Genomic DNA, 23,676 nt, shown 5'->3' with positions numbered 1-23,676 from the left:
ACTGCGCCACAACAAAAGTTACAAAGTTGCTGTGTATCGACGTTGCTTGACAATCATTCTAATAGGGGAATATATTTTTTGGCGGAAGAAAGATCAAATCTCCACTCCGCTCTCGCCCTGCACCTCAACTCAGCTATGATTTTTATGCGGTGGAAAAGGTGACGTGCGGCAGGTCCAACTTTCAGCAAAAAGAAACAAGGTAAGACATTTAACGTTAGATCATATTAAGCAGCTTTGTAAAGCAATAGTTTTTGTCGGCGGTAGTGAACTAATGCTATATTTTCGGTGACTTGATAACGTGTGTTGACTGAAGTTAACGTTAATTCTCTCACGTTAACCTGAGGAGGGATTCATTGATCACCAATACCATGGCCTGACATAGCCTAAATATTATATCTAGGCCTGCTTACCACTGAAACGGTAGTCAGAATGGCAATCTCCATAGACTGCCGTGTTAAAATGATAATGTTAGACCTTTTCTTGAAATCATGTAGCCTAAGTAACATAGCAATATGTTTTATTAACATGTTCCTCAGCATATCGTTTATGATGGTTTTAAACAAATACAGGTAGATTTAGTGGTTTATTCTCTTTTTTGAAGAGAACATGCCACGGAAGGACAGGAGGGAAAAGGACTTGAAACGGGTGCTTCAAGATGTTGCAAAAAGCTGCACAACACTGGACATCTTCTTTAAAAGGTTTGTGCTGTCAGAACAGAAAATGAGTCTAATGATTAGATCATTTGAAGTTCATGTTAATATATTTTTTGTATCACAATACTGTCTTGAATTAATTATTAGGCTATTTATGTGTTATACTCTTTAGTCAGTGCAAGGAAGACAGAGGTATAGAAACTGCTGGAGAGCCCCAAACAAAACAACAGAGATTACAGGGAGAGACAGAAGGAGAGCATCAAGGAACAAATAGAGGACATATACATGATGATGAGGGAGCTCAGGAAGGAAATGAAGGAGAAAATGGTCAAGGAGATGAGAGGTTGAGAAATCAGAGAGTTAACAATGAAGGAAGTGAAGAAGAAGGAAAGAAGGATTCATCAGGACAAGACACAGGGGGAAAACAAATAGATAAAAGGAGGAGAACCACAACCACAACACTTGAGTCTTGGGGGTACAACTGGCTTGGGTTTGAAGAAGATGAAGGCTATGTTACAAAAGTTTGGTGCTCTGTCTGCAGAGACCTCTACAAAAGTGATCTTCCAAAACATCATATGCACTGACACTTACATTACAGGCACCACAAATGTAAAGAAAGACACAGCCAAAACACATAGTCTTTCAAAAAACCACATTACAGCATGTCACAAAAAAGAAACACTTAATTCAAACACAAATATTACACTCACACAACTACAGAAAATAAATGAAAGCACAGAGACAAAAATGGTCAAACTATTTGACATTGCATACACCATAGCTTATTCAGAACAGCCCTTTAGCATGTACATAACACTGGTCTCCCTGGAACTTGGAGTGACATACCATAACAGAAAGTCATGTCGCACCTTTATTGGACACATAGCCGGAAACATACATGACAACCTGAAATCTATAGTTTCAAGTCAGCCTTTCTACTGCTCCCTCCTCTTTGATGGCAGTACTGATAAGAGCACCTCAGAGAATGAGGTTATAAGCATGAAGTTTATTGAATCTGGCTACCCCAGGATCCAATTTCTTGGGTAAAAGTATGGAATATTTGCATATCTCTATGTATGCCCATATGATGCCATGCCACTGGGGAACATGTAACTGAACTTTAAGCTTGGATAGAACATTTATTTGTATTTTTCTTTACTCAGTATTACAGAGCCAAATGCAACGAATGCAGATGGCATATACCAGGCCATCATGGACAAATGCAGTGACATGAACCTTGACCTGACCGGCTGTTCAACTGCAACAGGGGCAGATGGGGCAGCTGTAAACTTTGGGAAACCCAACGGTGTCCTTGTCCTTGGTGTTACTGTTTTTGAGTTAAATAACAAGAAAATGTGTAATTCATATATCAATTAAAATAATAAAATGTGTAATTAATATTTTTTTTTGTTAATCTTTCCACCAGATTGATGACCTCCTCATGCGGATGTACTCCCTCTACCACCAGTCCCCTAAAAGGTGGAGGGAGCTGAAAGCCATCAGTGAGACCCTGGATGAAACCATCATCATCTTTGGGCAGCCGTGGCTCACTGGTTAGCACTCTGGACTTGTAACCGGAGGGTTGCCGGTTCGAGCCCCGACCAGTGAGCATGGCACCTAACCCCTCACTGCTCCCCGAGCGCCGCTGTTGAAGCAGGCAGCTCACTGCGCCGGGATTAGTGTGTGCTTCACCTCACTGTGTGTTCACTGTGTGCTATGTGTGTTTCACTAATTCACCGATTGGGTTAAATGCAGAGACCAAATTTCCCTCACGGGATCAAAAAGTATATATACTTATACTTAGTATACCCAGAGAGGGACAAAATGAAAGCAATGATTAAGCAGCTGACCTCCTTTAAGTTCATCTTACATCTGGGTCTATATCAAGACTTGCTTGTCAACTTGTCTGCCCTGTCTCTGGACTGCCAAAGTGACCACATGCCACTCTCCTCTGTAAGGACAAGGGTCATGGCAGCCCAGGCTGCACTGGAAAAACTAAAAAAAAAAAAAAAAAAAAAAAAAACAGGACCCTATCTCCGCCCTCTCTTGGCAGCTTTTACCACCTCAGCTTTTCAATACAAGGGAGAAATGGCAAATGCAGCTGGTATGTCCGCTGAGGCCTTTGAGAAGCAGAGGAGCAGGATTGTTGATAGCATATTGCATGCATTGGCCAGAGGTTCACCAGCTTTTCCACTGACCCAATCCTTCTTGCTTCTGAAGTTTTTAACTTCCAATTTCCCCAGCGACCTCCAGGTGTTTGGGGATGCTGAGCTGTCTGTTCTCTCTGAGCATTTTAGGCCACTCATTCTGCATAATGGCTGCATTACAGAAGAGATTGAGAGGGAGTGGCTTATGGCAAAGATGGAGATCCAGAGGCACCACAAAGACGAAGTTTCCTTGCCCTGTGGACTTTTTTTCTCAAGGAGAAGCATGCCACCTACCCCAACCTGCTGCATCTCGTGCAAATTATTTTGGTCTTTCCAATTTCCACCTCACAAGTAGAGCGCCAGTTTTCCACTTTGAAGCGGATGCAGGAGGACTGGCGTTTATGCCTTAAAACAGAGACTCTTGAGGACCTCCTCTTGATCAGATCTCAAACATGTCTGCCAGCTGATTTTGATTCAAGGCCATCTGTGGCAAGGTGGTGGGATGCAGGGCTGAAAGCTAAAAGACCGCACACCAGACCTTATGGGCCCAGAAATTCAAGTGCTGTATCTCCCTCTGACTCTCCTTCCACATCCTCTGATGAAGACTTTGATTAGCCATTTTTACACTTAATTCAGAAAGTGGTTTGATATGTTTATATAATGAATTAGCTGTGTTGTGATGTGCAGACTACATCATTTGTTGATGAAATTTTGGTGTTAGAAGCGTTGAGGTGAAGAGAAGTGATTCATTTTTTTCTTCGCTTTTCATAATAATCTCTTCAGTCATTTGTTAAAGTATTTCAATAAAAGGCCTAATAATAATAATGATAGCCTAATAACTATAATAATAAATGTGTCTATTGATTTGAAGTGGTGTGTGTTTCCTTCTGCAGTTTTTTAAAAGACATCATCGGCATATACATATATACTATTTATGCACTGTATTGAACTTTGGCCTTGATGCCCTTACGTGTGGCCTTTGTGCCCCCCGCCAAATATGCCCAACTGAAGGCCAAGTGGCCTTGCCCCTAAAATGGTGAAATTCCAAGTCTGCTGGTAGCTTGGAGGGGGAGTGGCTAGCGGCGAAAGCCAATGTGTGCTTCTTTTACCGATATATTTATTATATCTTTTGCATTTCTTATTCAAACAATGTCAAATTTGGCACTGCACTTACTCATGCCCGTAGGAAATAGGATTGCCTTGCTTTACAAATTACTGAATTATAGCGTCTCTTTATGGATTTGATAGTCTGCGTGGAGTTTGGATTTGCGCCATTTCCTTTTTCTACATTCTTTTTTTATGTAGTTTAACCAATGTGTAGTTGGTCCATGGAGCCTTCTGTTTGCCAGAGGATTTTTTTAGTTTTGATGGTGCAACGTCATCCATTATATGTATCATTCTTAAATTGAAGTCGTCTAGGAGGTCATGAACCGTTTGTGGCAATGGGCTTGTGGACTGTAAGAGTGCTTGCTCAAAATGTGTTGTCAAAAAAGTGTTGTCATTTATAGCTCTCTTTCTAATCCATCATAGAGCTATTCTGATTGTAAGGGGACATACAGACATCAGAGAAAATACAACAGTGGTCAGATAAAGCTAAGTCCACAATAGATGTAGAGACCGTTACACCTTTTGTGATGACAAGATCGAGTGTGTGGCCCTGAGAATGAGTAGGGCCCTGTACGTGTTGTGTCAGGTTGAAAGTGTCTATTAGTGCAAGGAAATCTCTTGCATGAGTGTTTTCAGGGTTGTCAACATAGAGGTTGAAATCACCTGATATTACAATGCTGTCAAAGTGAACACAGATTTTAGTAGGCCTTCAAAGTATCTTTAAGTTTTACAAACGTTTCAATGACTGCTGGTCAGGCTGCATGTGGCCACCTAGTCTATCTGTAAATTGAAGTGTTGCTGGTCTAAAAATAAAAAAAATAAAAAAACGTGATTGGCGAGGATTGAACCCAGATGTAGACTAGCGTAAAATAGCAGTGAAACGGCATTAACCTAACCTAGAAATCTAGACGCACCCTAGCGGCAGCAAATTACATTTGCTTCCAGGGCTAGCATTAACTAGCCTGGTGTTACCATCCTACGTACTTCCGGCCAAATTTTGATTTCAGCCTCGCACGTAGTCTGGCCCAACCCACAGTGTGCGGCTCGCGTACGACCGCGCCAATCAGCGAACAGTTGAGTTGCTTGTAGTCCAGCGAAGCTTGTAGTTCAACAGCACAGCAACAATGGCGACGGAGGAAAAGACGCTAGAAGCTATCCGCGAAGTTGTCGCAACTCTCGAGGGCATCATGCAATTAAAGCAGGAGCAAGAGGCTTGTTTTGTCAATTTTATAAATGGCAAGGATGTTGTAGCTCTCCTTCCAACTGGCTTTGGGAAAAGTTTGATTTATCAGATGGTGATAACTAAACTAAACCTAAACGCACAAGTGTACTACATGCATCACTACTTTTCATGTTTTCAAATAAACGTTTGCTGCTCGTTATTCTCCCCCCTACTCTCAAATTACCTTTACAAAATCAATGCGGCATAGGCCTACTTAAGGAATGGAATGTTAGCTACTAGCTAGCCTACCGAGCGGGGCTCAAGGCGAGGCAGTGTGTCTTGACGTGAGCTAGCCGGTTACCGAGCGGGGGCTCAAGGCAAGGCTGCTGTGATTATGCTTGACTGGGACTAGCGGTTACCGAGCTGGGCTCAAGGTAAACCGCTCCGTGTTTGTGTTTGACAAAGGCTAGCCTGTGGTTGAGCTGGGCTCCAGGCGAGGCTACCGTGCTTGTGGACAGTAACGTTAGCCAGTCACCGAGCATGGCTCAAGGTGAGGCTGCGTTGTTTTATACCGAACAACAGTTAGTTTAACTGAGCAAGATCCAGGTTAAAAGAACCATATGTAAGAAATGTGTTTCAATTAATCATAAAATGGCCCTGATATGTCACTAGACATTAAGAAATCATGTTAATTTCAAATACTACTATCACTGACAACAGTAGTCCGGCCAGGATATTGCCATTTAAAAAGTGAAGTTGCAGCCCTCAACTGATGTTGATGTTGTGTTTTGTCATGTCATGTTGTGTTTTGGCCTGATGCGCCACCCTAGTGTTTTGGCATCCGGGTTGTACAATCCAACTTATCCGAGACTGAAGTCTGAACAGCCCGTGTAGGACGAAGTAAGCTCTGTAGCTCCGACGAAGTCACCGGGCTGCGTAGAACAACAATCGTCTGATAAGCGGCGAGAAGAGATAAGAGGAAAACTGGCGTGTGACAAGAGCTGATATAATCTCGGTGACATGACGCTTTTGGTATACAACTCTCGGTCTGTGGCTGGCGCAAGTTAGGGATATATCCACTACAAAGAGACCGCCCTGGCGGTCAGGTAGCCTACACTGAGAGCAGAAGTGGGGAGCAGAGCCTGAAGCGGAAGTGGTAAGCGTAAGAGCCTGAACTCCGGCGCACAGCATACGTCATTACCAAACGTTGCTGATTGGTTAAGGGAACTCCAATGATTTTAAACCTCGAAATAAGCATCCGCCCATTACGGAGACAGATTATTATTACTTTGTTCCAGACTGTATGACAAATAGAAACGTAGTCACAGGCGGTAAGGACCAGGCTAAGCATTAACCTGTTATGCCACAAAAGAAGTAGCCTACCAGCTAGTGTCATTAGAAATAAACTAGCCTATATATAAAAAAGAAACATCAAACCCATTTTAACACGTCAGCAACACGAACATTAATAGCCTAGTCTAGTGTATCTATTGAGTTTTGACTCTATGTATGCAAAGTTTGTGTACAATATGGACATGTTATAGACTTCTCCTACCCGTTGCAGTGTGCGTTTCAATGCCTGTGTTTGATGAATGAATACTAAAAAGGATAGGTTGGACTAGAGGATACAAAATTAGGCAACCCTGAAATTCAACCAATGTAGTGGTCAGTTGTGATCTGCTACAGACACTTCAGGTAGAGGCGGCCAGATCCTAACCCCAGCAGTCAGTGAAACATTTGTAAAACGTAACCATGATACCTTGAAGGCCTACTAAATGGCTTGGGCGACTATAGCAAGATAACCAGGTAGCCAGATACCATGATCAGCCGTGTTAACTTGCTACAATCATAATAACTACAATAATCCATGCATTTCCTTCCATGTTTTAAGCGAAAATATATCGAAAGGAGTTAAAATAAGGGCTTGACTCATGTAGACCAAGAAAACACACCCAACACTGCAATACAAATTAGGTTGGAGTGTTATTGTACTGTGTAGACCGGGGTTGGTTGTCACACTCATCAGATTTTACTAACTAAAGGGTGCTTTTAGAAACCATTGATGCAGAAATTGTACAGAATTGGGGTAAGAGTTCACCTACAAGGATATTTCAGGAGTAGGAGGCATAACATTGATATGAGAGGACTGAACTGTTTTTTGAAATGTGAAAATGTAAATATCAAGCACTCTGGTAATTGTCTTCTAGTTTTTTACACAGTGGGTTTAGGCCTAACAAAACCATGCATGCTTACCAAGTATGAAGGGAGAGCTATGATTCAGATACATATTTTCTTAGCTACAGTACAACATGTGGTTGTTATTCTTAACTTTAACAAAAAAAAAAAAAAAATCTCATTTGGGATGCTTGTCACACTGTCTTCGGGGGTTGGTTGTCACAGGTAATATTATTACAACATAGATTAAATAGGTATCATTTAGGAAAAGCTTTTATGCAAAGCAATACGGTTTCAAACCCAGGCCCAGTATTTCTCAGGCATCAGTGGCACTGCTGCTCCACCACACAACCAGATTGTTTTTTAAGAATATATGCATAGATTTACTATGGGATTATATATTATTATATCAATATTAGGCCTATATTACACAAGGATGAACTGCACTTGATTTTGCCTGTGAATGTTGTCTCAGATCATGCGATGCTAGGTTGCTGCATTCAATGAAATTTTTACATTGAATCCTTTTACATTTATTTTTAAGAATGCCTAATTTTTTTCCCCTTATTAAAATAACATACTGACAACCAACTCCATGATGGGGTTGGTTGTCACAAGTGCACAAGACGTATTTGATGGTCTATATCTTTTGAACAGAATAATCTTGAGCTGAGTAAGGTGACTCCATTCCTGCCTTTAGGCTTCCATTGCACAATGAAAGGGAATCTATTTAAGCATATCGTTTTTTAAGGATTCAAATGAAAGTAAAAAATGAAGTCAACCCTAATTGGAAACTATTTATCTTGTTGGTATTATTGGTAGCCTAAGACCTAACTTCACATACTAAGATGGGTTACTGTATTGTATTGCTGTACACTGTATTGCTGGATAAACTGAAATAGTGCAGAGAAACATCTGAACTTAATACGACTAGATTGTGCTTATTACCAGTCTTTGTCAAATTGTCTTGTTCAATTAATAGCCTACTCTTGGGAAATTAATTCCTATAACATGCTAATGAGGAAGCTGTTAATTAGTCATTATGTGTGCAGAATGTGTTTTTCATTTCCTTATCAATCTTAAAAAGTTATTGCGCATTAAGTTTATAACGTTACCATAACTTAACAGTAATAATTCTGTTTACAAAAGGGTTATTTTCACATTATATCCTTGCTGCTTGCACACATCCTTTTATGCCTTTTGGTTTTAGAGACCACTGACTAGAAACAAACTAGACCATGGGCCAGACCAGATGTCGATACCACTTAAGCAGGGGCGGAGCCAAAGGGATGGCTTCAGGTGGCACAGGCCACCCTTGAGATTCGATTGGCCACCCCAGGTGCTCAAGCTCACTCACTATAAACACTCATCGAATAGGCTACTACAGGGGGGCGCTAGTGTGCAGTAATGGAGTAGGTCACGCTTTTGTGGAGCTGCGTGCAATTTCCTCTTATTTTATTGAAAATATACTGCATCCATCGTTTTTTACGTCATAATTTGTCATTTAAGTTGTACTTTAATCTAGTGGGCTCAGTTTAGCGTCGAAAATGCAAAGGAACAAAGCTCAAAACCAGAAAAACGCACTCTCCGCTGAGGCTAGCAACAAAGCAATACTAGCTGCTATCACTAAGCAAGGAGAAGAGTAACTAGCTAAGGTCTCAAAGCTAGTCGATGATCTGAAAAAGTCAATAGAGGGACGTCTTGATTCAATCGATGCAAACTTGGCCACACTTCAGCGCAAACATCACGAAGTGGAACGTCACATAGATAGCATGGACGTGGCTCTTACAGATGCCGACCACCGCATCACAGCACTAGATACTACATGTAAGGAGCTTCAAGTAGCCAACGGCCGTCTCCGTGCCAAGCTAAATGACCTAGAAGGGCGCTCCCGAAGGCTCAACATTAGGATTGTTGGTATCAAAGAGGGAGAAGAAAATGGTCGTCCAACTGAGTTTGTGTCTCAGCTGATTTCAGAGATACTTGGTCAAGAAAACTTCAGCAAACCGGTCAAAATAGACAGAGCACATCGCAGCCTAAAGCCAAAGCCAACTGGAGAGGAGCCGCCAAGGGTCATCATTGCCAAACTTCACAACGACAAAGACGTGAGAAATATCCTACGACTAAGCCGACAACGTGCACTACTCAGTTACAAGGAAAAGAAAGTATCGATATTCCCCGACTACACTGCAGATGTGGTAGCACAACGTCAATCCTTCAATAGTGTCCGGCTGGCTGATGCATGCGCTATCCAGCTAAACTTCAAGTGACCTACAACAAAACTGTGAACATCTTTAACTCAGCCAGCAGCTGCATAAAACGGTTTGCCAGCTCTATTATAACTGACAAAGAGGCAGATTAGCTGTCTGTGTATCTTACATTATCCATGGTATTACACTTACGTGATGTGTGACCGATTTGCGTTAGTATTTTGTTGTGCCATATGTGTGCCTGTTTGCACTGAAGCGATGTTTTTGACTCTCTGTCACATCTATTGAGTCCTTCACTTTTTTTTTGTTTTGTTTTTCTTTTTATTGCAGTACACGATGTATATTACAATAGAGGAGAGCGCGGTTCTGTCGGTTTAGTTTGGCCTTTAATCGGCTGTTCAGTTGGCTCTGTTACCCGGTAGTCTCCTATCAGGATTTGGGATGTGCCGCTTAGTTCTCCGTTGCGGCTTTGGGGTTGTTGTGGGGTTTGTTTATGAGTTGTTTGTTAAACTGCCAGATTTTTCATGTGTCAGTCCAAATTCTCTGTCATACTTTTATTTTAATGCAGGATAATTACTCAAGTAGGTCGGGAGAGAGTCCTATTACTTTTACCTCCTGGAACTGTAAAGGTCTTGGCAAAGCCCTTAAGCGGGGAAAAGTTTTTTCACATTTAAAGACCCTGTCATCTGATATTAATTTTTTACAAGAGACCCACATTCGCCCAACTGAACAGAGGAGACTGAGAGCTGTATGGCTGTCTCAAGTTTACCAATCCACCTTCTCTTCTAAAGCTAGGGGGGTCGCCATTCTTATTCGTAAAACAATTCCATTTATATTCAAATCCATGACTACCGACCCAGGTGGGAAATATCTTCTTGTCACAGGTACTGTTAACTCTGTTCCATTAGTCCTTTTGAATATTTATGCCCCCAACTTCGACTGCCCTGACTTTTTTTGCAAAGTTTTCATATCACTTTTTTATATCAGTGCCCTAATCCACCCGGACCAAACAGGTTTCATTCCAGATAGATTCTCCTTCTCTAACACTCGCCGCCTGTTAAATACAATGTACTCTAATAAGTTACCCCATGCTGCTGTTATATCGTTAGATGCCCAGCAGGCCTTTGACCAAGTTGAATGGAGATACATGTTTGCCGCTCTTGAAAAATTTGGCTTTGGTGGTAGATTTATGAAAATGTTAAGAATGCTATATGTATGTCCAAAATCCTCCATATTGACTAATTATGACAGGTCCGCCCCATTCCTGCTGGGCCGTGGCACCAGGCAGGGGTGCTGACTTTCCCCTATGCTTTTTGCCTTAGCTCTTGAGCCCCTGGCAATAGCTATTAGAGCCAGCCCCCAAATCCGTGGGATAATTTGTGGCACATCTGAGTGTACTATAGGCTTATATGCAGATGATGTGATCTTGACCCTGTCAGATGTTAGGACATCCCTGCCCCCCTTGCTTGATTTGATTCGAAGAACATTTGGTCAATTTTCTGGATTTACTATTAACTGGACAAAAGTCTATACATGCCCCTATCCGATGGCCTAGACTCTAAATATCTTGAGGATCTACCATTTAAAATTTCCACTGATCAGTTCAGATATTTGGGAATCAATATCACCAAAAACCCCAAACTTCTCTTTAAATGTATAATGATTTGACAGACAAACTTAAAACTATGATAGACAAATGGAAACTTCTCCCTCTTTCCTTAATAGGGCGTGTGAATATTATCAAGATGATTGTACTTCCAAAATGTATTTATCTTTTTCAAAATGTACCTATTTTTCTTACAGCTGCCTTCTTTAAGTCTTTAGACTATCATTTTGCCCTTTGTTTGGGCCAATAAGCCTTTAGAGCATCTATAAAGTACACCTGCAGAAGCCTACAAATGAAGGTGGTTTGGGCCTGCCTATTTTGCGTCATTATTACTGGGCCTGTAATGCCAGAGCATGGGTATTCTGGAATCATGCCTCAGTCACTGATGATGAGGGTAACCTCTGCCCGAATTGGCCTGTGATCGAGTCCCACAGGTCAAAGACTGTTGGAGCTTCCCTCAGTGCTGTTTTATTTTCAAATCCAAATTTATCCATTAAACAACTAAAGGGTGAATTTATTTTATCAAACTCCTTGAAGATTCTTAGGCAAATTAAGGGTGTGCTGAATCTCCCTGAGCTTTCCTTTTATGCTCCCATATGTCATAACCCTTCTTTCAAGCCAGGTCTAATGGATTCAGTGTTTACACACTGGTCTGAGAAGGGGCTTGCTACTATTAGCGATCTTTATATTAATAACTGTTTTGCATCTTTCGCTCAACTTAAGGAGAAATACGTGCTACCATCTACCCATTTTTTTCGTTATCTTCAAATTAGAAACTTTGTAAGGGAGTCAGTGCCCACACAACACAAATTTTACCAACTTCTGACTTGTAACCCCACGTCTAAAGGTTTGATTTCACAGTTTGTAGCCCTCTTCACATTAAAGAAGCTTTGGTTAAAGAGACTGGAGAGGAGATTTCAGATGGGCTATGGTTAATGGCATTAGAGAGAATCAAAGCATGTTCTATCAATGCCAGACTTCAGCTTATTCAGTTTAAAGTCATTCACCGACTGCACTTCTCAAAAACTAAACTGAATAGGATTTTCCCCTCTGTCTCTGCCACCTGTGATAAATGCAAGTCCAGTGATGGGACTCTGAGTCATCTTTTTTGGGCATGCCCCAAGCTCATAGGTTTTTGGGATGATATTTCTCAGTGTAGAGTGTCATATATAAAATCCCATTAAGACCTGACGGCCTCTTTGCAATACTGGGTTGCTCCCTTTATTCAGTGACTCTCTCCATTGACCTACAGCAGGCCCTTATGTTTGGTATGGTCATAGCGAAAGGGTTATTTTAAGAGAATGGAAATCAGCGTCCCCACCTTGTTTTAAGATATGGTTGAATGATATGGTATCCTGTTTGTACCTGGAAGAGCTGCGCTACACTTTGTCAGACACCCACCGCAAATTTCGTAAAATCTGGGGGCCTTTCACAGACCATATTAAGAGAGAACAGTCTCAGGATGAGGTTTAATGACATACTATTTAGTTGTACTGTATAATGTGATCTATTTTCCTATGCTTATGATGGGAATTGTTTTCATGTAAATTGCTTGCTGGGACCTTGCCCTTGATTTGGGCCTCTTTTGACCTCACGTGGAACTCAAAACCTGTGGACATTCTTTTCAGTTTTTGGACTGGATTGCATAGATACATAGTGGTATACTTTATATGAACTGGCAGTTTGTTTTGTTTTGTCTTGTTTGGTGTCTGTTCATGAATGTAATACAGAAAATCCTTAAAAAAAAAAAGAATAGACTACTACAGGTAGCCTGGTCATATATGAATTCTGATGACATATATGACCGTTCAACCAGTCAAGGATTTGTTTTTGTTGGACTTTTGCTTAAATAAAACGGTTTTGTTCAGAGCTGAAAATGGAACTATATTTGACAAAAGACAGGTGTAGTAGGTTATTGCTAGTGACAAAATAATTAACTTTCAGTGTGGTACGATATATTTGTAAATTACGTTTAATTAAAAAGTGTTTTAATCATCACAGCTGTCCCTTATAGGCTAGAGGTGTCCCATATCCAAGGGGAATATTCTCACCTCACTCTATTTCGAGGGACAAGGTAAGGGGAAGAATGAGAAATGGGATTTAGCCCTAGGGTCTGTAGCATTATGAATGTTACGTTATGCTTCCATAGACACTATCTCATTGGTAGATACTGTAGCTGGCTTAACCAGCAAGCCATTAGACAATGACCCCTTAAAAATGATACCAAACACAATAATATAAACAATGAAATATGTCCTGAAAATGAGCCAATACCAAGATATGCACCAGTATCTAAAATTAAAATTTTTCAAAGGGGGAGGGTAACATTAACAGCTGATAACACTCATTTAGCTGGTACTCAGGAGGGGTTATCATACCAAAATGTTATCTACAGACATAGTAACCTTTGCCAGTTGCCACCTTGAGTGGTCCCAACATCTGGTCTGGCCCATGGACTAATAGCCTATATATGCCACATAACAGCGTCAGAGCCGTATATAAAGAGAGAGTTTGGCCAACTCCGCCCAACATCAGATGAGTCTACAGCGTAACCATATGGCGCGTATATACTATATTGAAATAAATTGCTTATTTTCACCTTTATAACAGGCTTATAAATGTTATCATCAACATTTGTCAATATGGCGCCCATTCGATTCCCTAGTTGGCCAAACTCTCTCTATATATATGGCTGATGGAATTTTTCATGTTGCTTTAGGTGGTATATGGGGCAACTTTTTGAGCAATATTGCAGGGCTCAAAAAAGTTGTCCCATATCACCTAAAGCAACTGCTGAGTCAGAACACTTTGCTTGCAGAAATGCAGTCTAGTTTTGTGTCCCTTAAAGTGTTACCAGCCAGACACAATCAATGAATACAAAAGTTATGATAAGATGAGAGATAAGATTAAGTTGAGATAAGTTAAGATGTTAGAGAATGTTTCATTAACGTTGAAGAAAAACAAAATGCCGGTGAACGATGAAGGAATACAAAGGACACTCAACAAAATTTCCTGTTGCTGAAAAAGAGAGATCACACAAGGCAAGGGCCATATTTGTGTACTTTTAATTTTAGCATTGTTAATTTTTACACAATGACTGTACTTGCCTTTAACCCTGACTGTATATGTTGTGCACCAGTCAAAGTCAACTTCATAGGTTATCAATATGCAACACAATGGGAATGTATTCATATAGCTAGTTATATAATCACTTCTTATAGAAAACAGGTTAACAGTTAAGTATTTTATAGTTTATTTACAGTATATGTCATGCTATCAAATACAAAAAGCATACAGTACTGAGTGGAGAAAACACCAATATGGTACACTTTGATATAAAATGCAATGAATAACATAAAATTATATTATAGTTAAGGCTTAAATGTGTATAAAAATAACAATGTTAATTATTAATATATATATATATATATATTATATATATATATATATATATATATATATAGACATGGTTAAACAAAATATGGGACAAAACAGGTTTTGTACATAAAAGATATCTATACAGATTAAATGGGACACCCAAACCCGAAATGTAATTTCTTTGTAGGTGTAAAGCAAACATGCATATTTGAACTTGATTATAAAAACAATGCCAAATGGAGGAGGCAGCTTATGTTTGTGGAATAAACCCAGGTGACCATAACAGCATCTGTCAGACAGAGTATCTGTCCCAGATTGTTGCTTGTCCTTCTTTAAGAGGACACTCTCTGAGGCCAAATTTAAAACTTGATAGTGATACATTTGGCTGTCTATGAAAGTAAATATTTGGTATTTTTCAAGCAGCTTCAAAGCTGTAGGCTAAGAGATTATATATACTGATTACTCCTGTGTTGCTAGTTATCACATATCTGCCACATCTCCTGTATTAAGTATCTAGCTACTGTTTTTGTCACTGATACAAATCACTATTGCTAGGGAGTTACACAATCAGCTCAGTTGGGTTGACTATAGTTCATATTGCCAAATAAACTAAGCATTGGAAAGTGTTTTGTGTGTGTATGTGTGTTTTTATTTTAAGTATTGTTTTTACTTATTTATTTATTTGGGGGTGGGTGGGTCGGATTTCTAACACAGTCGGTGAAAATACTTAATTGATATCCGTATTTCCACGATAACACTATAAAATTCACAGGAACACAAGTGGTTGAGTAGCATGTTTGGGCCAACACTCAAGAAGCCTACTGTAGTTACACTGCATGTCAGTGAACATGGATAATGTTTGGCTTCTCTTGTAGCATAAATGGTAATGTGTAGAAGGTTGCATTTTTCTCTGTTGGCAGTCAACCTGCATGTTGGTAGCTAATAATTAATAACTATTATGTTTCATGATTTAAATATTTAATAACAAATGAAAATAAAAATAAGTCTATGATGTGCACCTTCACACTCAAGCGCTCAAAAATGTCTATGTATTTTAAAAATGGTCTAAGTAAAAGTCAACTTGATATTGATTAAAGCTTAATTAACTTTGATATATAAAGAGGAGAAATGGAAACATTCATTTAAGTGTGTTATTAGAATTGGAACTAAAACTCTCTAAAATCTCTAAATTGTCATGTAATACATGTGGTTAGAGTGTAGCTGCCAGAGTCAAGTCAAGTGTAGTCTGCCAGTTGTCCTTGTGTTTTAACACATTAAAGAAAAACAAACAAAACAGCCAATGTGATTGGCTTGAAAGTGCTGCTGAACCATCTTTGGATGACCATCTAATTGCCCCCTTTCAATACGTTTGGAGAAAGGAAAGTACTTTTTTACATTGTCCTCTATTTTTAGACAGAGTGCTAGAACATGTTTAGACAACCTGTGGTTGGACAGAAAGACAATAACAAACAAACTGACAAACAAATCAAACAAAACACAATGTCAAAATAAACAAGCAGTTAAAGTAAAGAAGGCAGACTGAAAGAAACAAAATTAGCGATGTGAAGAGTTGGGTGATAACAGGTGGACCTTCAAAAGAGGCCCCTCCGTGTTATGGAATTGGAGGGTAGAGCTGAAGTCAGGGAACCGCTGAAAAGGGAGAACCAGAGGTCAGATGAGGGAGAACTGGAACTCCGATGAGAAAGAACCAGAACTCAGGTGTGGCAACTCAGATGAGAGAGATCCGTATGGGAATACCAGGCGATTCTGACCTCTGAGGAGAGTGGTGGCTCACCAGGTGTTCTACGACCGTGTGCTTGGACATGTGCTTCATGAGGTACGTCTCCTGTGGGGAAAAAGAGCACAAGAGGACAATGGCTCTGAGAGATATTTAGTTACATGCAATTGTTTACTCCGTTTAACAGAAAATACATGCCTGTGTAGTTTAAAACGGAATCAGTGCAGCCATTGGCAGTGCCAACCGTCCTCTTCTGGCGATAGAGGCAAAAACCCTACATTTTCTTTTCAAATAATTTGAAACTGACAAAACTAATCAGTCAGATAGGCATGCTCCTACCCCATCATTGGATGTGGATAAGGCATTTGACAGGGTAGGATGGGAGTACTTTTTTCTGGTTCTTAAACACCTGGGATTAAGAAAGATCTTCCTAGTTATGTTTAATCTATAGGGAACCCACTGCAGATAGATGCAGATATCCAGAGATAGATAGATAGATAGATAGATAGATAGTATTAGGGCTGCAACTAACGATTATTTTTCGTGGTCGATTAATTGATAAAATGCCAGAAAATGGTGAAACAATCTCAATCATTGTTTTCCAAAGCCTAAGATTGTCTTCAAATGCTTTGTTCTAAATATTTAGTTCACTATCATAGAGGAGTAAGTAAAGCTGGAAATATTTAAGTTTAAGAAGCTTCAATCAGAGAATTTAAATGTATTTTCTTTAAAGAATGACACAAACTGATTAATCAATTATCTAAATAGTTGATGATTAATTTAATAATCAACAACTAATCGATTAATCATTGCAGCCCATTTAATATTGTATTGATATTATTGTTATTATTATGACCAACGCGCAGCGAAGCGGCGTTCATATAGGTTTAGTCAGATTTTTTTTCTTTTCTTTTTGGAAGTGTAGGATCATTATGACACCCTCTGAATGCACGCCAAGTTTCGTGGAATTCCGTTCATGGGGGGCCACACAATAAATTAATTTATGTTACTATACACCAACTGGCCTGTAGGTGGCCGGAGACAGTTTTCTGTGAATATCTCAAGAACCGTAGGGCCTAGGAGGGCCACCTTTTTTTGTATGTTGGTCTTAAGGGGGCATGTCAACCTATCCCATTACCACTTATTTCATGTATAGCGCCACCTAGTTAAAAATTAAAAAGCAAAACATTAGGTGTTTTCATCACATATCTCTGGCTGACATGGTCAAAACTGCACGAAATTGAAAGTGTAGGATCATTATGACACCCTCCGAATGCATGCCAAGTTTCGTGGACTTTCGTTCATGGGGGGCCTTACAATAAAATAATTTATGTGTACATTTAGTGACCGTACACCAACAAGGATTCCCGGGACACTGAAAGACCGGGGTACACGAAACTTGGTGGGCATGTAACCCCACATGGATATCATGAAACCATCGCTTTTCGTTTTGATCTGTAGCCCCCCCGCTGGACTGGACCCCCCGAAAGGAGGGTAGGGCAGACACAGTTTTCTGTGAATATCTTGAGAACCGTAGGGCCTAGGATGACCAATTTTTTGCGTATGTTTGCCTCCAGGGGTCATGTAAACCCATTGCATATGCACACATGTGCATAAACAGATACACACGCACACACATACATTCATAGTAATCCTACGTATGACACATACTCACACAGTAGACATAGATACGCATGCATGCACATGCACACACACAGGCACATAAACAGGCAAACACACAAGCACATGCACGTACACACACCCACCCACACACACATAAACATAAACATGTAAACGCACACATGCACACAATTCAAGAATTTCTCAGAATTATGAACAGGCAAGATGGGGTTGGGGTTGTATAAAATGTATATTACATGTGAAATCTATGAACTAATCATGTTTTGGTACTTGTTGTCTAGCAGATACCAGATGCCTTTCAGCGTGACTTATTTTTGTGGAAAACATGTGCTGGACTGGGCGGCGGTCATATTTTGTACCGCTCTGCGGTACATCTAGTTACTATTTTGCTTAATGTAGGCTTACCAACTTTTTTGAAACTGTTTACTGTTAATTTTAACTATTGAAATGTTCATATTCTGTGAGTCGCTATAGACAAAAGTGTTTGCTAAACACAATAACAATAACCATAACCAAATGTTAACATTCAAATCTTCTGTAAATTTCACACACACAAAAAAGGTAAATGTCACATGTTGATTTAGTCCATGTAACATCTTTCTCTCAGTGCAAGGCAAAACATTACCTTCCTGTCTGCTACTGGAATGTCTGAAAGCGTGTATCAATTTAAATTTCACTGCAGTCTTTAACTATTAAGCAACTCCCCTTTATTTTATGCAGACAGAAGAATAGCGTCTGATGTTGACTGACTGTTGTTAAAGTCTACATGCGCAGTCAGGACCGATGTCCTGGTCTAAATAGGGCTTTAGGCAGTCAGTCTGGGGCATATCCGTGTCTGTATTACTTACTGAGGTGTACGCCCTGCCACACATGCTGCAGGAGTAGGCCTTGGCGTTTTTGATGGCGTGTGCGGACAAGTGGATCTGAAGAGAGGCAGAGTCGGAGTAGGCACGGAAGCAGTTGGGGCATTTGTAGGGCTTGTCTTTGTTGTGCTGTCGCTGATGGGACTGTGAACAGGAGACACAGCATCATCCCTTTTTCTTTAACTCCTCCAGATTTAACAACTCTAACCTAATAAACTAGGAAATGTATTGCCACCATTTATAGGTAACATATCACCACCAGGTCAGGTTAAAATATTTAAACTCTTATCAGGTTGATTAAAGAAACTCAAACACACAGTGTTAACCTTGACAGAGAAGTCCATAATGATTGCACCTGCGTAGTTAAGGACACAGCCCAGTGTACACTAGGAAGGAACTGATAGCAAAGCACACAGCTTAAGTGAATGCTTTTTTTTTTTTCTCCTCACCTGCACCCTCCTCTCCTACCTGTAGTATCCAGCTTGTAGTTCTGCAGTGAGTACAGTATTTTACAACAAGATTGTCTCCTGGCTGAGAGTAATAGCAGGTCTTACTTGTAGGTTGGAGAGTTGGGTGAAGGCTTTTTCACAGCCTGGGTGTGCACACTTGTATGGGCGATCACCAGTGTGGATTCTGCACATATACACATAAATGCGTACACAAACAACACACATTAGCGATTCATATTTTGGCAAGATGTCAGCGAGCGACAGCTAAAGTGAGTTGATCTTTTTAGTAAGCTCTGTGTACACAAACAATGTTTTCAATGCTCGAGTTCATGTCTAAAGACCCTGGTGATACTTCGAGCAAAGTTTCATGTTGTGTCGAGCCTTCTTAGAGTTTTAAAAATAGCGATTTCGACACGATTATAGTATGACCGCATCAAAATAGTAGTGCCCCTAGCACTCCCATTCAAAAAGTAATTTGACCCAAAAACGACAATACGGTCAATCTTAAATGTGCCGCTTCCTAATTATGCTTTTAAACGAAAGTTTGACTCGGTACATTCACAAAAAGACCCTAGGTTGCATTTTGCCGCATGTTACGCTTTAATGATCAGTAGATACGGCCTTAAAGTGAAACAGGACTACAAAAAGGTCAGTTGGATCTTTACATGCTACATGAGTTTTCAACACATTTGGATGTCAATCACTTCACAATCATTTCAAACTATTCAACGTTTTCTACAAGCTGAACTAACATGAAAAAAGACATGGAATATTGTTAAGAAAAAGGTAAGTTGCATGTTTTGTAATGAGTCAGACATAGCTGGCAGACATCTTATCTGCTATGGCTCTGACTGATCTGTTGAGAGAAAGGGTGTGCATAAGTGCATTGTACCAGTACCAGTAATGCCAAATCTAAACCCACAGAAAACAGAGAACATTCACATGTACAACCCCAAAACAGAAAAAGTTGGGACATTGTGTAAAACGTGCATAAAAACAGAATGTAATAATCTGCAAATCTCTTAAACTCATATTTAGTTGCAAAAAGGACACAGACAACATATCAAATGTTGAAAATGACAAATTTGACTATTTTGTGGAAAATATACTAATTTCGAATTTGATACCAGCTACATGTTTCAAAAAAAGTTGGGACGGGGTAATAAAATGCTGGAAAAGTTGTGTAATGATAAAGAAAACAAAGGGAAGAATGTTTTGCAACTAATTAGTGTAAGTGGCAACACGACTGGGTATGAAAAAGAGCATCCCAGAGAGACAGGGACTCTTAGAAGTAAAGATGTAGGGGTATTTATTACTCTGCGTAAACGTATGTGCACAAATGATGAAACAATGACATTTTAATGCTTCTTAACATGAAATTGTGAAGTATTTGGGGTTAATCATCTACAGGACATAATATTATTAAAACATTAAGAGAATCCAGAGAAATTTTTGCAAACAAGGGAAAGAGCTGAAAAACACATTGGATGGCCGTGGTCTTTTGGACCTCAGATGGCATTGCATCAATACCAGACCTGTTTCCAGACCTGTCATTGTATGGGCTCAGGAAAACCTCTGATAATCATTGTCTATGTGCACAGTTTAATATCAATTCAAAAACTGCAGCCAACATTGTAACAGCTAAAATTGTATTGAGACATGATACAGAAAATACCACCCTCTTATCTGGGCCTGAGCTTGTTTAAAATTGACTGAGGTAACGTGGAAAAAGGTCCTGTGGTTAGACCAATCAAAGTTTGCCATTCTTTTTGGAAATCATGGACTCATCTAGGCTAAAGAGGAGAGGGCCTATCCAAGTATCCAACCTATCCAACTTGTTTTAGTGCTCAGTTCGAAACCCAACATCTATGATGGTGTGGAGGAGCCTAAGTGCCTACAGCATGGGCATCTTGCACATTTGGCAAAGCACAATCAATTCTGAATGATGTATACAGGTTTTGAGCAACATATATTGCTATCCAGGCAATGTCTTTTCCAGGGACGACCTTGAATATTTCAGGAAAGCAATGCCAAAATGAATTCTGCACATATTTAAATAGTATTTCTCCATAGAGGAAGAGTCCAGGTGCTAAGATGGCCTGTCTGCCGTCCAGATTTGTCAAATTAGGTGCATAATGGAATGAAAAACATGACTAAGAATACCCCGTACTGTTGAGCAACTGAAATCCTATATTGGGGATTAATGGGACAAAATTTAATTCTCAAAACTGTAGCAAATGGTCTCCTCAGTTCATAAACATTTACAGAATTTTGTTAAATGAAGAGGTGAAGCAGCACAGTGGTAAACATGCTCCCGTCCCAACTTTTTTTGAAACATGTTGCATTAAATTCAAAATTAACATATATTTCCATGATGTTGTCTGTGTCCATTTTGCTGCTAAATATGGGTTTACGAGACTTGTATATTATCACATTCTGTTTTTATTTGCATTTTACACAACGTCCCAAATTTTTCTGTTTTGGGGTTGTAGTTGCCCACTCAGTGCCATGTCCAGGTGTATGGCTTTTCTCACCTGGTGTGCTGCTGTAAATGGGAGAGTTGGCGGAAGGATTTCTCACAGTAAGAGCAGTGGTAAGGCTTTATGCCCAAGTGAATGCGGAGATGCTGAGCCAGATAAGAAGCATTGGCAAAGGACTTTGTGCAATGGGGACATTTATGAGGCTTCGCCTCTGTATGGGACTTGGAGTGGATCTGCATGTCTGACTTAGAGAGGAACGTCAGCGGGCAAACTTTACACCTGCAAAAGAGATGGACATGGAGACACACACACACACATTTTGATGAAATCAGTATGACATGCACATATTGGATAACGGGAGAAAATGTAAAGCTCAACTCTGCTGTGCATGTTATCATGATGTTATACTTCATATGACTGATATTTGGGCAGCCGTGGCCTACTGGTTAGCACTTCGGACCTGTAACCGGAGGGTTGCCGGTTCGAACCCCGACCAGTAGGCATGGCTGAAGTGCCTTTGAGCAAGGCACCTAACCCCTCACCGCTCCCCGAGCGCTGCTGTTGATGCAGGCAGCTCACTGCGCCGGGATTAGTGTGTGCTTCACCTCACTGTGTGTGTGCTGTGTGTGTTTCACTAATTCACGGATTGGGATAAATGCAGAGACCAAATTTCCCCTCACGGGATCAAAAGAGTATATATACTTATACTTATTTTACATGGCAATATTTCACTATCAATAGCATGTAAATGTACTAGCAAATTTCTTTTGTCTTACCTGTATGTCTTCCCTTCTTTGGCAGTGATTGTGACAGGCTGATCTGTTCCTGATGCTAGGATTGGATAAGGTACCACAAATAGAGGGCCCGACGGGTTCTCAGCCTTAATCTTTTTCCGGCCTCGTTCCATTTTAGGGGGTGGTCCCAATAACCCAGCCAGACTCCCGCCACTTTTGATTGGCTCCATTCCAGCACTGCTGGCCAATCCTGAGATGACATTGTGGGATGGTGTGCCGCCCAGTCGGCTCTGGCTGCTTGAAGTGGGAGTAGTCGGGGTGACCGCCTCTGAAGACGCATGATTGGATGAGCGAGAGGCCAAAGCCAAACCTATAGAAAACGTGTGTTAAACAAATTTATAAGACATGCAGAGACTTGCATTTTTGTTGTGTATTCAATTATCATACCTCAAATGAACATTTAGGAGAAACATTACATCTGTGCTTTCATGCGATTAACATCAAGATGCAAAGCACTCAAAACAGTCCATTTAGAAAGTAGTCATCTAAATAGTTTTGCGGCTCTATTTCAATGATCACACTGCATGGCTTAAAGCCATAGTGAAAGTCTAGGGCGTGTCCAAATAGACTATTGTTGGGTGGAGGCGGGGGTTGTGAGCATAACATGCAGAGACGACCATCTCCCATCTATCTCCTATCTGAAAGCCAGGCAAGCTTGTAACTTGGCCCATCTCTATCATGATGGATTTGCCAAGTGAACGCAAGGGAACAGATCTACATAACATGAGTATGAGTGTGTGAAATGTGTGAATCACGACCCCAAAGCTTCCTTACGTCAAACTTTCATCTGTTTTCTGAACAGGTTTAAGTTTCTACGTTTTTCACATCAGTATAGTCATGCTAACATGTCCATTTATGAAAAAATAAAATAAAATAAAATAAATAGGGTTATGTCCTGTCCATCTGCACTGTTCTCACATGAAGGTTCCTCTGTAAGGTACATGTGAGAAGACTAAGTAAACACATTAGTCAGAAGCGGAGCTTAAGAAAATTACTTTCCGGCAAGAAGTATGACTACTGTTTCCCAAACAACCGAAACTCATACAAGGTACACAAATTTATTTCCACCTTATCTGTAAAATGTGACCCCCAAAAAGTAGTGAATTACTTGAGCAACTGATTGATGCACTTTTATTGTACTTTTACCTCATTGTACTTAGATTAAATTAGATTAGATTCAACTTTATTGTCTTTGTGCAGAGTACAAGTAATGAGATAAACAAAGTATAGGCAGGTGCAATGAGATAAACAAAGTATAGGCAGGTGTTGCATA

The 23,676-nt window shown here is 40.1% G+C and overlaps 1 protein-coding gene across 5 annotated transcripts in view; it reads right to left on the bottom strand.

Moving 5' to 3' along the window:
- Positions 1–15,101: 15,101 nt before the first annotated feature.
- The window catches only part of znf362a (zinc finger protein 362a), a 23,628-nt gene continuing 15,053 nt past the window's right edge, over positions 15,102–23,676 (bottom strand). For 3 of the 5 annotated variants that reach the window (XM_042090658.1, XM_042090663.1, XM_042090659.1), the window contains 6 exons: positions 22,386–22,713; positions 21,664–21,888; positions 19,235–19,313; positions 18,666–18,824; positions 16,234–16,284; positions 15,102–16,088 (listed from right to left, as the gene is read on the bottom strand). In XM_042090658.1, coding sequence (XP_041946592.1) covers positions 15,993–16,088; positions 16,234–16,284; positions 18,666–18,824; positions 19,235–19,313; positions 21,664–21,888; positions 22,386–22,713 — 938 coding nt within the window. In that variant the 3' untranslated portion in view covers positions 15,102–15,992. Of the gene's footprint in view, positions 16,285–18,665; positions 18,825–19,234; positions 19,314–21,663; positions 21,889–22,385; positions 22,714–23,676 lie in introns of all 5 variants that reach the window. The other 2 variants (XM_042090661.1, XM_042090662.1) reach the window with 2 other exon arrangements.

Source organism: Alosa sapidissima, chromosome 4, assembly GCF_018492685.1.
Source record: "Alosa sapidissima isolate fAloSap1 chromosome 4, fAloSap1.pri, whole genome shotgun sequence".
Lineage (NCBI taxonomy): Eukaryota > Metazoa > Chordata > Actinopteri > Clupeiformes > Clupeidae > Alosa > Alosa sapidissima.
Note: the sequence above shows the minus strand (reverse complement) of the source record. Positions and strands in the feature narration are given on the sequence as shown.